Source organism: Aptenodytes forsteri, unplaced genomic scaffold, assembly GCF_000699145.1.
Source record: "Aptenodytes forsteri isolate BGI_AS27 unplaced genomic scaffold, ASM69914v1 Scaffold172, whole genome shotgun sequence".
NCBI lineage: Eukaryota > Metazoa > Chordata > Aves > Sphenisciformes > Spheniscidae > Aptenodytes > Aptenodytes forsteri.
Genome location: NW_008795018.1, coordinates 1,080,237 through 1,096,226, shown reverse-complemented (window position 1 = coordinate 1,096,226; position 15,990 = coordinate 1,080,237). Strand labels below are relative to the sequence as shown.

At 39.9% G+C, this 15,990-nt stretch overlaps 1 protein-coding gene across 2 annotated transcripts in view; it reads right to left on the bottom strand.

Annotated features, from left to right (window-relative positions):
- Positions 1-15,990, bottom strand: part of VWA8 (von Willebrand factor A domain containing 8) — a 211,062-nt gene that overhangs the window by 7,021 nt on the left and 188,051 nt on the right. For both annotated transcript variants that reach the window (XM_009275642.1, XM_009275641.1), the window contains exons 41-44: positions 13,117-13,242; positions 11,110-11,268; positions 1,960-2,058; positions 530-768 (exon numbers count right to left, since the gene is read on the bottom strand). In XM_009275642.1, the coding sequence (XP_009273917.1) occupies positions 530-768; positions 1,960-2,058; positions 11,110-11,268; positions 13,117-13,242 (623 nt within the window). The remainder of the gene's footprint in view (positions 1-529; positions 769-1,959; positions 2,059-11,109; positions 11,269-13,116; positions 13,243-15,990) is intronic.

Genomic DNA, 15,990 nt, shown 5'->3' with positions numbered 1-15,990 from the left:
AGAGAGTTGGGGTTGTTCAGCCTGGAGAAGAGAAGGCTTTGGGGAGACCTTATTGTGGCCTTTCAATATATAAAGGGGGCTCACAAGAAGGACGGAGAGAGACTTTTTCCCAGGGCCTGTAGTGACAGGACAAGGGGCAATGGTTTTAAACTGAAAGAGGGTAGATTTAGATTGGACATAAGGAAGAAAAGTTTTACGATGAGGGTGGTGAGACACTGGAACAGGTTGCCCAGAGAAGTTGTGGATGCCCCATCCCTGGAAACCTTCAAGGTCAGGTTGGACGGGGCTCTGAGCAACCTGATCTAGTTGAAGATGTCCCTGCCCACAGCAGGGGTTTGGACTGGATGACCTTTAAAGGTCCCTTCCAACCCAAACCATTCTATGATTTTATGATTCTATGATCAAAACCTTAATGCAGAACACCAGCATGGGCAACTATGCCTAACTTCACTGCAATAAAAGCATGGTTTAGATTTATGATGAATGGAAACAAAGAAAGTTATATTAGGGATAAAACAAATATACTTACCTATCTGCCTGGTTTCCTAAGGATCCTATAAATATGGCAAAAGCATTGACTTGAGCATTGGTGGTCAAGACCTGGGCAAACCTTGATGGCTGAATACCATACCGCTCGAGATTTGCATCACTCAAGACGATAACAAAATACTCGTCAGCCTCTTCCTTGGCGATTTCACGAATGGCATGCTCTGTCCCTTCCAAGGTATGGTCTCCACTCATGCAGAACTGAGCATGGGCATGCATGATCTGTGTGCACAGCATAACCAAGTGGAAATATGTAAGATGACTTTATGAATAAACATTCATTTCGGCTGGCACAGGGGGGAGCAAATATTCAGTTATGCTACACTAGAGGATGCTTCAGAAATGTGGACAGTGCTCCAGATACTATAGAAGATGCAGCCTTTTGTACATAATACATCGTATTTCAAGACAGGCATCACTTCTTAAAAACACAACGGGTCAAACAAACAAAATCCATGCATGGAAAGAATTAGACTGGACCTTAAGGAAGGTAAAATATTTTGATCAGCTGCAGTTTGAGTAGCTACATTCCTATCTACTGAAGGAAGAAAACAGGGCTTAGTTTCCTAATACTGTGACCGGCTCCTGCCTGTTTATAATTTGCACTAGACTTCCAAACCCTAATAGTGCTACAGTTGTTATCAAATATTTGACTCCTGACATCAGCAGCAAGGTTTAAAAATGCTGAAATGGTTTGTTTGAGCTTTTATGAAATAAATACACTCTTTGCACTGATGAAGCTGTTTCCTATACGGAAGGCAAGGAATTTTAGACATTTGAAAATCCAGTCCTTCTAACCCAAATGCTGATCTTTTAAAAATACTTTTTGAAGGCAGCTCAAATACACAGTTCTAACCTATCAAGCTGCCAACCAAGTAAATCCTGCAATATACTCAATTTTTCTGCATCCTATTGCAGTAAAGTCTTGATGAATACAGTCACTTTGCAATTGTGATTTAACACATTTTGAGTCTAACATGGACACATTTTCCCACTGCTACTGTGACACATCACTTTTTGAAGGTACCAGACTAAATCAATGACCTGGTAGCCCTCTACAGTTTAAATTAGTCACTTATGCACTAATAATATCATCACATTATTTAAGCAGAACTATCTATATCACTGTATAATGTTTGGAACTTCCTATATCTTTTGACGGGCAGTCAAAATGACACATTTATGACACTGCAGTCCAGAAAAAGGAATATCTAGCTTCTACTATTTTGGCACAGTTTGTTTTCTGCAAGTCTCTGAAAGGTCCTGTTTCAGCTTTATGCAAATACACAGATTTTGCTTTCTTGTCTTTCTTTTATTTCACTCTCCTTATGTTTTGCATCCTGTGACCTACAATTTTATCTTTGCAGTCATAAAATCCTTAATTATCCATCATCACTTATCAGTAGGATTTACCTTAAGAATCTCTAATCTTTGCTTATTGTTCTTGGGGACTTTGTCACTCCCAACCAAGGCGATGTCGAAGCCATCTCCTGAATGTCCAACAATATCATACTGCAAGAAAGAAACTTCATCAGTCATCTGTTAGTCACGAATGGCCCTTGGGTCACAATGACACAAGACAGACCAAAGGCAATTTGCTTTCAACAAGAAAACCCAAATACTGTTCCCTGCTTCTGTTTATGAGCTGCTTAAGGGAACTACTTGCAATTTCTCACCGACATGAAAACATGGGAAAGAATTGCTAAATAATGAAATTAAAGAACAGTTACTTATTTCCATGGTCTGTTTTCCACATCATCCCACCAACTGCAGAGCAGTGATGCATAAGATCAAGACCTTGCCCTCTCACATTGTCCGCTTATTTTCTTAAAGTAGCAATTTTCATCCTCTTGAGTCTGACAAACAAGAAGTGCATTGTTTGAGAGTAGCTCCCATGTTTGATGGATCATTTTTATGACCTTATTCTGCTCTGAAAAAAAAAGTGTTACAAGCCTTCTCTCTTGAAAATCAGCACTCCTTATTTTTGTGCGTAACAGATCAAAGTAATTGCTGAAAGTATGTAGAGAAGTGAATTCCATGAGTCTCTACGTTTTCAAAGGAGATGGCGTGTACATCATTCTCCTGTGAAAGATGCTGCAAAAACATGACATGTAGAGCTGTAATAGTTCAAATATCTTGTTGAACAAATAATGTAAGATTGGGAAGGCCTTTGTTTTATGTGAGATTTTTATTGTTGATACATGAAAACCAAGACAAGCTGAGTTATGGCAAGGTCCTGACCTGCCCTTTGTGTTGAGGATGTGGCAGTCACCCCAGGGAAAATTCATGAGCAGGACAAAAGTGGATTTAAGAGCTGTCTACACCAAATAATAGAGCACAGGGCATGGATCCTAAGCCCAGAGAGACCTGAGCTGGCAATTCCTCAACATGAACATACCTGTATTTTCCCCTGACTAGCTGGCACAGACCTGTCTTTAGTTGACAGGGAGCCCTTGTGCAATATTTTGCCCTTCTGTTATCTTTTATTCAAGTACTGCCTACAGGTCCCTGCCGGGTTCACCATCCCTAATTTCCACATAATCATTGGGTAAAAGGTGGGTCTCATCCTCAAAGACTTTCTAAATTTTCTTTCCTATTGAAGACTACTTTATTTGGTATCAGTCGGGTTCTAGAGACTGAGGAAATGGCATCCTTTACCAACAAAGCTCTTTTTAATTGTTTCCATACCACTAATTTGCTTAAAAATATATCAAGAGTAAAAGAAAGCTATAGCAGCTGGAACATTTTTAAAGGTGACACCTCCCTCTGCAAAACAGCAAACGTGCCACATAATTTCACCCAGGGTCAGATCATTTTATGACAGCCTCACGTAACCCAGACTTCCTTCCCCTAGGAAATCTTTATATAACCTAGTCCCCATGTATTCCCATTTCGTTCTGCTCTGTTGGCTTTTCCCATTCCTGTTCTCCTCAGCTCTTCCGTTTCTTGTGTTTGCTACCCAGCCTCACGTAAGCCTTCCAGTTTGACACATGCTTTCTCTTCAGAACCTATTTCTTATCACCAATAATGCTTCAGACTCTCTCTTTCCTGATGAATATTTAGCTGGTGTTTCTGTCTTCCCCAAACCATTATCTTTCCTGGAGAAAAGACATGGCAAATGAAAATACACAAATTTTGAGCATAATGTTGAGGTTTACATTCAACATACTTCTGAATTAATACAGGAATAAATCCAGAAGGAGAACCACACACAAAGAGAGCGTGCATGTGTATTGTTTTAAAAACTAGAGATTATTCAAATCAGAGGAACTAAACAAAGCAGTGGTTTAATGGAGCGGAAAATATACAGCACTAATGTGGTTCTTGCGTAATGTCAGAAATGTCCACAGATCTTCAGGCTAGGCTCTTAATTATGAAACCCTGCACATCCTTTGCTGAGCAGTTTTGTATTTGGTATCACTTTTAAATCAACAACCTAATTATGTAAAGCAAAATGCTGTCATTCTCCTGTGTAAAAAGAAGCCTGATTCCTTCATAACGAGCTCCTTCCCAGCATTTCACGGACCCTTCCCACCGGGTGTCCTGGTATCAGCTCTGCCATACTGAGTTCATGGGAATAGGACAAACTTTGCTATTTGGGAATATCATTTTGGTTCTTGGCACACAGTAATAACGGACCAACCTTTCATCTCAAAAAGGCTGGGTGTAAACTCATTGTGACAGTCTGTGCAAAGGGAACTGCTGTAGCTCCTAGATGAAACACCAGAGGTTGACCCTACGGTTGGGTCCCCTCCACATTCTTGCACAAGGTGGGAACGTGCAATCCAGGTATGGGTAAGGCGAGGCTGAAATGATCTGAGCAAATTATCGCAGGCACGTAAAGCCATTCACCTGGGAACATCACGTCCTGTCTGCTCCCTCCTCGGCTAGCTGTTTATTATTCTTTGTGTGGGCCCATGCATGTGCCAGAGTACATATACTGATATTTAAAAGATGTTATCAGTTTCCTTGTTTCTTTGCCAACAGTTTACTACGCTGTTTGTGATTAAAAAAGTGTGGTGAGGCAGCAGGGAAGAAGTGCCTGTTTGCTTTGTCCTGGCTGCTGCATTCTGGGTCAAGTGGGGCCTCCCCAAAAGCAGGGTGACATCTCGCTGTGCCTGAGCACCTGCGCTGCGGAAGAGAAGTGCTGTGGTCACCAGCCCTGGTGTGCTGGTCCTCATGGTCCTTTGATCCCCTGGAAGTCAAGTCAAGGACCAGGAGTGGCCAAAAGCTAATGACCATGAGGCTGCTTTTGGGCAGTTTAGCTCCTCAAACTGCGAGGTCAGACGAGTACTTGTGCCCCAGCAAAGGTGGGGACAGGAACGTAGCAGCACTGACATGGATTGACTTGAGTCAGCACAAGACTGCAGCCTGGGAGACCCTCCCTGGGAGGGAGGGATGGGAGCAGGCTCACAGCCAAGTTTTAGAGGTGACAGAAGGGAGATGTTTCCCCACGGGAATGTATGGAATCTACCACAACTTAGCAAAACAGAGTTTGGGACAGAGTAAAACTGGAGTGAAGAACCCCACTCTGCAAGGGCAAAGAAGGAGGATTTAAATCTCTCATCCAGGTTTTCTTTCAGTAAATTATTACCTCCTTCTAATTTGTGTCATAGTAAAATGAACCCTTAGTGATTTGATGTTATCTTAGTGCGCTCATTTTAAAGAAAAGGTGCAGACAGCTCCACAGCCCTGGCCAACTAGGAAACCCAACACATGCAGGCACATGCACGCTTTGTCAAAACCAGTTTCCTTCCTTTGCATGACCGCTGGAGCTAAAGACAAGCACAGAAAAAGGGCCTCTGAGAAGCAGGGACCCGATGCATTTTTCTCAAATTCCCCAGGAGAATTTATGTGAATGGAGTTAAAAGTGAGAGAAGAGCTCTGATATGATCTTACTCGGAACTGACTTTTGTTTTGTTTTACAAAATAGATTGCAAGCATAGGCTCTTAGAACAAATCCAGCAGCAAAATACTTGTTTGCCACAGTGCAGGCTTAATTGAATTAATCTATTATTGTGGTAGACTTTGTCTTCTGCAGCTGCCATGCCAAAAGGTTTAATTTCTGAAGGCATTTAAAAAGCTGAGAGAAGACGCATGCTGAATGTAAAAGGCAGTGTGAATTAGACAGACCTCTGCCGGAGGGCTAGATCTTTATAAATTCATCTTTTCATTGGACAACACTGAACATTATTTTTTTCTGAATTTATTTCAAACCTTTTGTTTACTATTAAAAGAAACTATTCTGCCAAGCATGTGGAACATTGCTTTTTTTCCTGAATTAACAGTGCTGCCTCCATAGTAAATTCTACAAATGGGGTTTGCTGAAACGGGCATATAAAATCTGCAATATCCCTTTCATATTGCTATAAATAACAATTTGGGCTTTTCCTACCAGTTACATAACATGCCATTTATTGAACCACTTACAATATTTTAAAGGCTTCATAAAATTGTTGTTGGATAATTTACTGGACATGCCTCCTTGATCTGCCATCATGTGTGCAAATGACGGTCATTAGGGATGATATAAAACCATATGGTTTGTGTGACAGACATAATACTATCTCAGATAAAACAAAGAACAAACTGCCCTTCTGTACGTTTTCAAATAATTGGCACCTAAAATGACATGTACAAAAGATGTAAGAACTTCAATCCTGCAAAATAACTTGCTTCTTATAACTTACACGTGTAAGTGATGCATCCACACATTTAAAGGGGTCAAGAGGCATTTGTAGGAACATATTTAACTTCCATTATTAGGATGAGACTGAGAATGTGGCTTCTATTATCTCAGTCACTCCCACTCTCTTCTTTAATAAAGCACTTCAGAGGAAGCGTGGATTAGATGACATTGGAGGAGGGCTTTGAAACATGGCTGTTAATTTAAACTGATTTCCCGACTGTGGGATGAGCCTCCCATTTCCCCCTTGACAAGGAATGATTCACTGCCTGCACTTATGGGAAATGGAAGCAGGCAGGTTGTCCCACACAAGCAGAAAAAGCTGACAAATACCTGCTGGCACTTGTCTGACTTTTTATGAAGGATAACTTTGTTACCGTACAGTCACATACCCGATACTTAGCTCTTCTGTATAAGGTGGCAGGGAGAAAGTATTCTCTACCTTCATTCAGTGCTGTTAAAGACCAATCAGACAATCAACATCATCAGTGATACCAAGGGGTACCACACATGGGGAAAGCTCAGCCGGTAGGATAAAACAACCAAGGAAAAGCCCATCTGATTCATTCACAACCTTATTTAGTAGAGAACTAAACCAACCACCAGCAGAAAAGTGATCCTGAACCAAGAATTGGTTTCCAAAGTTTGCACTGCACTTAGGTAGCAGAAGGGAACTTTACTACATAAATCCCCTTTGAATGCTTTGCTCAACAAGCCTGATGGTCCCCCAGGTTCAACACATGTTGCACAAGAAACCCCTCAAATTTGCAGCACATGTTGTTGTGACCCTTGCAGATGGGGCTACAACAGGAACAGATAACAACAGGCATATCTAAAGGCCAAAAAGGTCTATTTTTATAAAACCACTCTTGGAAGGCAAGAAGAGGATAAGGAAGAGAAAGAAAAAAGTGATAAATTGCAGATTTCTCACTGCACACAACACAGCTGTGTGTTCTTTTCTCTTTTTTCATATGGTTCCTCTTTTAGACATGAGAAATGTATGCTATTTTTGCAGACATACCCAAACTTCAGCTTTGTCCTGAGAAAAACTAGCAGCATCTTGCAAAGCGTCAGTGTTTTACACACTGGAGTCACTGATATTTTAAAACAATCACTGGCTCTCTTACTCTTTGAAGACCTAATTACGCTCATTAGAAACTGAGGAACTGGCACATGTTTTGGTTATTGATCGCATTCATGCAGGTGTAGCAACTGCCATACCAGATTATAAACACACACACAAAAATCTGTATTTTCGAGCTGGAGATTTCAGAAACATTATTTATTTTTATCAAAGGAATGACTCAAAAAGTCCATCGGCACATGCATGAGAGATTTCTCATATGAGAAGACTGTGAAATGGAGGTTAAAAAGAGATACTTCAGCCTAATCATTGGATCATGTTAAGAATATGGTTCAAACATGACTAGTTAATAAATGCCTCTGTTTGGGCTCATTTTGGGGGATGACTTCAGTGGCCAGTGAAACATAAGGCCACATCTTGTTTGCTGTCCTAGTCATCTCTGGTCTACTCTTGTAGATATTATGCTTAGAGTGAATCAAATCCCAATGAGGCAGCACAGAGAGATGTGGAGGAAGAAAAATACTTTTCTTCCCTTGGGCAAAAGCAGCTCTGAACGTTGACAAGGTTCACACTGGATCTGGCCAGCCTTGAATCAAGGGGCTGTTACTGGACCCCAAAGTTCTCTGTCCAGTGGAAGAAGCCCTTAAATGGAGGAGAGTTACCCTAGAGGCAATTGAAGTTGAACAGATGTAGAAGCTGGTGACAACTTTTTTTCCTGAGTAGGTCACTAAAATTTCCAGCATCTTCCTCACCACTGTTATTTTAAGTATAAAACTGGCCTTACAGCTCTCTTGACTCAGAGATTGTAAGGATAACATTACTACTCCTGTCTTACTATCATTAAAGAGTGGCAATTTTCACATCTAATAACTGCACATGGTTTTTGTGTAAGTGTTTTTATGAATGGCAAGTGGTTGTTAGAGAGGCACATTTACCGTTACAACTAACTGCACTTTGAGCTATTTGCATGGCCAAATACAGGGTTTCATCTATGCGCGGGGCAAAACACTGGCCAATAGCAACTATTGCCAAGCAAAATATAATAATCTGTAATAGACACAGAGGGATTTAAAAGGTAATGAAACGGATTTTAAAATCCCAGAACTGAAGACGGTTCTTAATAATCTTACTAATTCTGCACAGTGGGCTGGCTGGCTGTCTACTTCTACATGTTATTCCTTTACCATGCACCTGAGGGTCATGTCTGGGTTCTCAGCTATAGAGCTGCACTGGAAATAAGGACAGCTGGTTATCTGCCACTGCGCTACATCTTTTTTCAGTGTCATCACCTTCTAAGCCACTCTGTTGTGTAAATGTAAAATAATTCATTGTTCATAACAAGAGCAGAATGGCTGTAGTAGAATAGAATGAACAATTGTCCCCTGGTCACCGTTTCCATTTTACTCAAGATTTTATCAGCTCCTTGATTTTTATCTCCTCCAAACTGAGCAGTTCTTGCCTCCTTAGCCATTTCTTGTATGGGGACGCTTCCATACCCTTTGTAATCTTTGTCACCCTCTCTTCTTTTTCAGCTCTACAGAAACTTTTGTGAGAGGGGGGACCAAAGTTGCACACATTACTCCTGATGTGAATGCACTATGGATGTTTACAGCAACACCCTGATGATTTCTGCTTTATTCTCTGTTCTTTTGCTAATAGTTTCTAACATTCAATTAGCTTTTTTGACAGCTGGTGGGCACTGAGTGTTCAAAGAACCATACAACATAATTACAAGATTTCTTTATTGAGCACTAACATATAGCTGAGAGTGAGCACTAACAGGTAGCTGAGACTTCCTCACTGTGTATTTAAAATCAGAATTGTTTTCTTCCATCTGCAGGACTTTACATTTAATAGCACTGAACACCATCTGCCATTTTATTTCCCAGTCACCATTTATGGCCAGGTCCTTCTCCAACTTCTTGCAGCTGGATTTCCCTTTTTGTTTTCCTAAATAACTTCATACAACTAGCAACTTTTGTCACCTCACTATCCATCCCCTTTTACAGATCACTTATGAATATACAGAACAACATAACAACATGGGCTCTGGCACAAATCCCAACACAGTTCCACCAGTGACCTTCCTTCACTTCTTCACTCTAAAAAAATGACCACTTAGTCTGTTTTCTATATTTTAAGCAGTAGTTCATCCATCTGAAGGCTTTCCCTTTTATCCCCAAAGTAGTATCATTTCTTCATGAGCCTCTGGTGAGACTTCCTCAAATGCTTTCGGCTAAGGAGACTCTATCAACCAACCTTGCTTGTCACATACATATAGACTCTTCAGAATGCATTACTTCCCTTTACAAAAGCCATGTTGACTATACCCCGATATATCATATTTATCCTTGTGCCCACTACTTCTATTTCATCTGCCTTTGTGGATGATCCTGCATTGGGCCATACTAATATGCGTGTTGCTCAGATATGCCCGATTTACCAAGCTACATAAATTGTGTTGTGTAATTACACTGCCCTGTTAATATCTGTCATCAGCTTTTCTATTATCAGCAGGAGATACATGAGCAGTTGAACCAATAAACCCCGCATTTCCCATGACTTTCTTAATTACAGTTGAGCTCCCACATGGCTTCTCTGGGCTAAGGTCTAAGCTTATGGTTACAGCATTTTTCTCCAACAGGAATACAAACAAACTCTCTATCTGGCCTATTTTCATGACATTCGCAGGAATTTAGTATCTTTGGGAACAAAACCACTGTTACAAATCTGTTTGAAATTGGGCAACATACTCTGTTTAAGCATGTTTAAAGGGGAGAAAGCATGACTGCCAGAGAGTATGGTAGCACATGGCTCGTTTCCTTAGGAAGGTAGGCTAAAAACATAATGCCTGTCTCCTTTTATAGCCTTTTCCTTGACAAATGGAAGTCTGAATGATTGTACTTTAGAAGACATTCTAGAAGTACATGCCTCCAATATGGCTTGTTTTTGTACAGGAGATTCTACGGAAGAACAGAAACCTGTAGGATTATGCTGCCAGAGGAACAACGTGAAGCAGACCTGGCTGAATTGATCTGGACTAAGTTTTCTATTAATTCTGTTTAGGAGATTTTACATTTTGTTCAGACGTCTTTTAAGTCTTATGTTTGAGATGCTCTTCAGTAAAGGCACTGGACATCTTTATTCTTCCATTAAACATTGAGTTTGTCAAGAATTAACTAGACACTAGCTATTCCTGTCTTTTTTTAAGGTTAAAGAAACATACCCTAGACCTTGTTTAGGCTTACTGAGACAACAAAAGGGTATAAAATTTATTTACATTTCCTTTGCAGGCTACCATTAAATAACATTTGGAACCTAATATCTTTCAGTATAAGAAATTATTTTCTTGCTTTCAGGTAACTGGAGAACACAAGTAACGGGCAAAGAAGTTTGGTCTTTTCCCATGACAAAGCACTACTGTCTGTACTCTGGGCAGATGGAAAGGCTGGGCATCTTTGCATGTCCTGAAGCTCATATTTACTTGTGTTCTGTAGGCTTAAGTGTTTCTGCTCAAAGAAACAAATAAACAGATAAATACAGAAAAAGGCAGCATATTTCATTAAATCAAAGTCTTAAAAGTCTTAGATTGAATTCTCCCCTGCTGAAGCATGTAATGTTTCTTATCCATTCACTAGTATTATTTTTCAGGTTGCTAGAAACAGATTAATGTCTTTATTTCCTTGTGGGAATGAATAATGTTCTTTGGCTAGACTGACTGCTGAAACACTTTTTCCACTGCTCCACACAGCCTGTGCAATAACCACACAGCTTCTAGACCAGCTGTAATTACCTTGAATTTGTGCTCATAATTCTCAAAAGCTTCCATGACCATGCAGACAGCCTCCATGGAGCGTTCCAGTCGTCCATCCACCCCGTTAAAGCGGTACATACTACCAGAAACATCCACCACCAGGCGCAAGCGTTTAGGTTTCTGCTGGGGGCTCCCAGGCTGACAGAGAAACACAGCACAAAAAACCCCAAACTAAATGGGAAAGCTAAACATCAGCAAGGATAAAACATTTCAGAAAAAGAACCCAATGCACTTTGCAAAGCAAGAAACTTTTATCCAGCAAACACCGATTATTTTTAAAAAAAGAACAAAAACATTTTAACCTTTTTTCTAACTGTTTCTAACCAGTTACATAACAGATACCTCAATTCATTCTTTCCCCTCACCTTCAATGACTGGAAACAAAATACCTCAAAAAATTCCACACATGCTTGTCAGGAAAATACTTTTTTCTGTCTCAGTTTTGATTCTTAACATTTTATTTCAGTAAAGAGACTCTCAAATTTGCTCTTTCTGCCAAGGCTCATAATGGAAATGCTTTTCCTCGGCTTACGGTACTAGCAGGGACCCGTATAAGACTGTAAAAACTCGTCTGCTGAGGTTAATAACATTCCAAAAATGTTTGAAATCTTGTTCTGATTAACTACTAGCTTCTTCTTCATTCTGATGCTGAAACCATTATTTTTTCCTGAAAACAATCCCCATCTGTTTTAACAATTTTTGGCACAGTACATTCAAGGGAGATGTTTTATTTAGTGTGCAATGAGATGAGTCTGGATTCAAGGCTATTAAAGATCATCTGGCAAAAAAGCAGTCACATTAAAAACAAGTAACTAAAATGTTTCTTTTACCTGTAAAGGGTTGCAAGCATTTGTGTGCTTTATTCTTTTAATTATTCTCTTAATAAGACTGTGGCATCTCTGTCCTCCCAAAAACAAAGGGAGAGAGAGGGCCCATTAAATCCTACATTTATTTTGTTTTTTATTCAAACCCTTTTTTTTCCTAACTGAACTGTTTTCACAAAGCCTTAAAACTGATACACTGAGTAAATACATTTTGAAAAAAATGAGAAATGAAGATCTAATCACTTTTCCCTTTTTGATCTTTCACACAGGCAGTGCCAAGTTCCATAAACTGTTCAAAGCAACAGACATCAGGACCAAGTAGCATAACAAATAATACCAGGGATTCATCAGATGTGGGTAGCTGACATGCGAAAAGATGCTGTACTCAGCTATTTAAAAAAATTCTTAGTGTCGTTAAAAATTGCAATCTGTCATTAAGTATTACTGTTAAATATTATGGACTAGCCCCACCAGTTCTGGCCAGGTTTTGTTGGTCTGATTCAAGTGGTTTCTCTGTTGCTGACTCACATAGGCCTAACCATAATGTCTTCTAAGGAATGGCTGAATTGAGCCATAGGATGGACAACTTTATTGTATCTTAATGGCTTTTCCTCACACTTTTTTCCCCATTATAATTTTTATTCTTGTAAATCCAAATATCCGTGGAAGTTGAAATTCTTTGCATATCATGGAATAAGGAGAACACATTTATAAAACACTTTGTTTTTTAAACCTCCTAGGGCATCAGGGTATTTATTAACAAAAACTAAATTAAATTAAATAAGTGAGAAAATATTTTCCTTTTTCTTAGAAAAACAAACAAAATGTTTTCTGCTAATCGCCTTCAGCTCATTAAAATATAAAATAAGAACATAAAAACTGTTGCATTGGATCAAAAGAAAGCACTGCCTAGATCAGCATTCTCTCTCTGAGGGTGGCCAACAGGAAATACCTATGGAAGACTATAAGAAGCAGTAAAGCAAATTTTCCACCCTGCGGCTGCCTCTGTATCAGGGACTTCTCAAGCCAGAGATGATTCTTCTGAGTTTCTCATCCCTATAACTTACTCAAACTCCAAACACAGACATTGTACAGCCACTATGAAATCAGCAAACCGGTTAAGCTCTTCCCCACCTTTCCCTGCTACTTGTTGGATACTTACTTGTGGCTCAAGTTCTCCTCGTCGTTTATATATGGCTTTTTCTCCTGTCAGCCCATCAATGATTTTGGCATCATCTAGTTCTCCAACAGCTTGGTGTCTCAGCCATTGTCTTTCCTTACCCTTGGCCTACAACAGAAAAGAAACCTTAATTCACTCAGTGACGTGAGTGTATGTTAGACAATTTAAGACCTACTGACCATGACATACGCATGAAATGTCTTTGTAATGATGTGATAGTTTTGGCATAAGTCAAAGAAATCCAAACACATTTTCATAGCTGTCCTGTTCTTTTTCCTCTGAAAGAAAAATTAACGCTGACAAAGAACATGTTCCCTCTGTAATTTTGTCTTTTTTAAGTTGTTTCATATATGGGAGTTTAACTGTGGACTGCAGTTAAATGTTAACCTTTTTTCTTGCAAACATGCTGGAAATCTGTGTAACAAGCCTGTGCAGAAATACATACAACCAGATGGACATGCATAACCGACCATTTGTTATGTGTTCTCCATCCAAGCAGCACAAGAAAAAAACATCGGGTGACTTAAAGGTAAAACTAAGTAGTATTCACCTTAGGTAATGGTAAGTGGTTTCTTTTAAAATGGTATTAACAATAAACTATTTTCTATTTTAAAATAAAAACCTTGAAAATTGTGATACTCAAGAGATAGTCCATTAAATGCTTCTTTTGTTTTATTTGAAAGGACACTGGTTATCTACAGCCTGACTTGATGAACGTGCATTACAGTCCAGGAACTCAAATATTCATGGAACTCCTGTACATAGAAGCAAGCACTTAAGATTGAAGACTCAAGTGTTTTAATATTATAAGCAACATATTTAAGAATGTTTTCAAAGGATAGCTTCATCACGGTTCATAATACATAATATCCATCTAAAGACAGTAAAGTCTGCATATATCGGTTTCATGGTTTATTTCATTTCTGCTTGTCGTGGTTTAATGCCAGTTGGCAACCAAGCACCACACAGCCACTCGCTCACCCTCCCCCCTCCCCAGTGGGATGGGGGAGAGAATCAGAAGAGCAAAAGCAAGAAAACTCCTGGGTTGAGATATTGATGCACAATGCAATTGCTCACCACCCACCAACTGATGCCCAGCCAGTCCTCAGGCAGTGAACACTGGCCCTCAGCCAACTCCCCCCAGCTTATATACTGAGCATGACATCACATGGTATGGAATACCCCTTTGGCCAGTTTGGGTCAGCTGTCCTGGCTGTGCCCCCTCCCAGCTTCTCACTGGCCGGGCATGGGAAGCTGAAGAGTCCTTGACTAGTGTAAGCACTGCTTAGCAACAACTAAAACATCAGTGTGTTATCAACATTATTCTCATCCTAAATCCAAAACACAGCACTGTACCAGCTACTAGGAAGAAAATTAACTCTATCCCAGCCAAAACCAGGTCACTGCTTAAATCTTCAGGTTGAAGTTGCTCATCCAAGTAGTAAGCCCAGCAAGGAAAGAAGATTTTAAATTTATATATGTATAATGCTTTTGCACTCTCAGCAAATTGCTGGTCAGCAGCTGGAGGCAAATCAAATATCCAGCAGGACACAAACTGCCTTAAACACTGGTTCTCAGGAATGAAAACCAGTTGCTCTCTGATGAGCAGGAAGTGTTACATTACAAATCCCCAGTAAACTGCAGGCCTGGGATTTGAGAGGACGAATCTTCATAATTCTGTACAGTCTGAGCAGTCAGAAGATGGCTTCTTAAGCCTCAGAGAATCTTTAATTTTGCTTTTGTCAAAATTTGAGAGTTTTTCTTTTTGGTGTGTATGGAAGAAGGAGCTCTGGACTACTATCTGTTGCCTATAGTTACTCAAGACTAATGGACTACTTACCTATGAAAATAAGTGGGCAGAAAGAACACTAAGCCACAAGGAAAATGTTTTGATTAATTAATTTTACAGTATAGAATTTACATAGTTGTGACAAACACAGTTTTTTTTAGTTAGGCAGTGTCAAAAGCTTTACAGATGCTTCCTGATGGGAGGCAAAACCAATGCCAATACATGGAAACCTCAGCCTTTTGGTAAATCACAGAAGGGATTAAGTGGAAAAGATTTCTTAGGTTGTGAATTCAGTCAGTTGTGCCCTCTGATACATTTTCATGGTGCTACAGTCAACCTAGCTTTAACCCACTTTGGCAGTGGGGCATGCATGAGTTTGTACCACCAACTAGCAGTTGTTTGTGCCCTCTGATACATTTTCATGGTGCTACAGTCAACCTAGCTTTAACCCACTTTGGCAGTGGGGCATGCATGAGTGAGTTTGTACCACCAACTAGTAGTTTCCACTATCATTAAATATTCTTGGGATGAAATTTGAAGTCCCTTCTTCCATAGGATCATCAATTCCTTTGTTGCCTGAAGAGTTGTGTAACATCACAAAAAGATACCTGCAAATTCCAGGTGACCTCTACATGCTCCACCAAAATGTCACATTGTAGGAGTTTTCCTGCTGTGAAAAACACAGTAGGATAACCCAAGGCAAATTTCAACAACACTCCAACTAACCATTAAAAAAATGCTCCTGGAGACAACATGCTGCTGAGCGAGCAGAGCCTGTCTAAAATAAATCATGCACCTTCCAGGATGATGCAGATGAGATGACTGTGTTCCTAGTCATCTTAGCCACTGTAAGTACTGGAACAGAGGTAGAGCCTTAATGCCTCCTTAGGGCTGCTGTTTTGTCAAATTTTTGTCATTTGCTTCCTTTCAGTAGGCAGGAGGGACAAACAACAGATTATAAAGTTTCGGCTTCATTGAGCAAATTCTCAACTAGTTTCACTACTGTTTTCATAGAATCATAGAATTGTTAAGGTTGGAAAAGACCTCTAAGATCATCGAGTCCAACC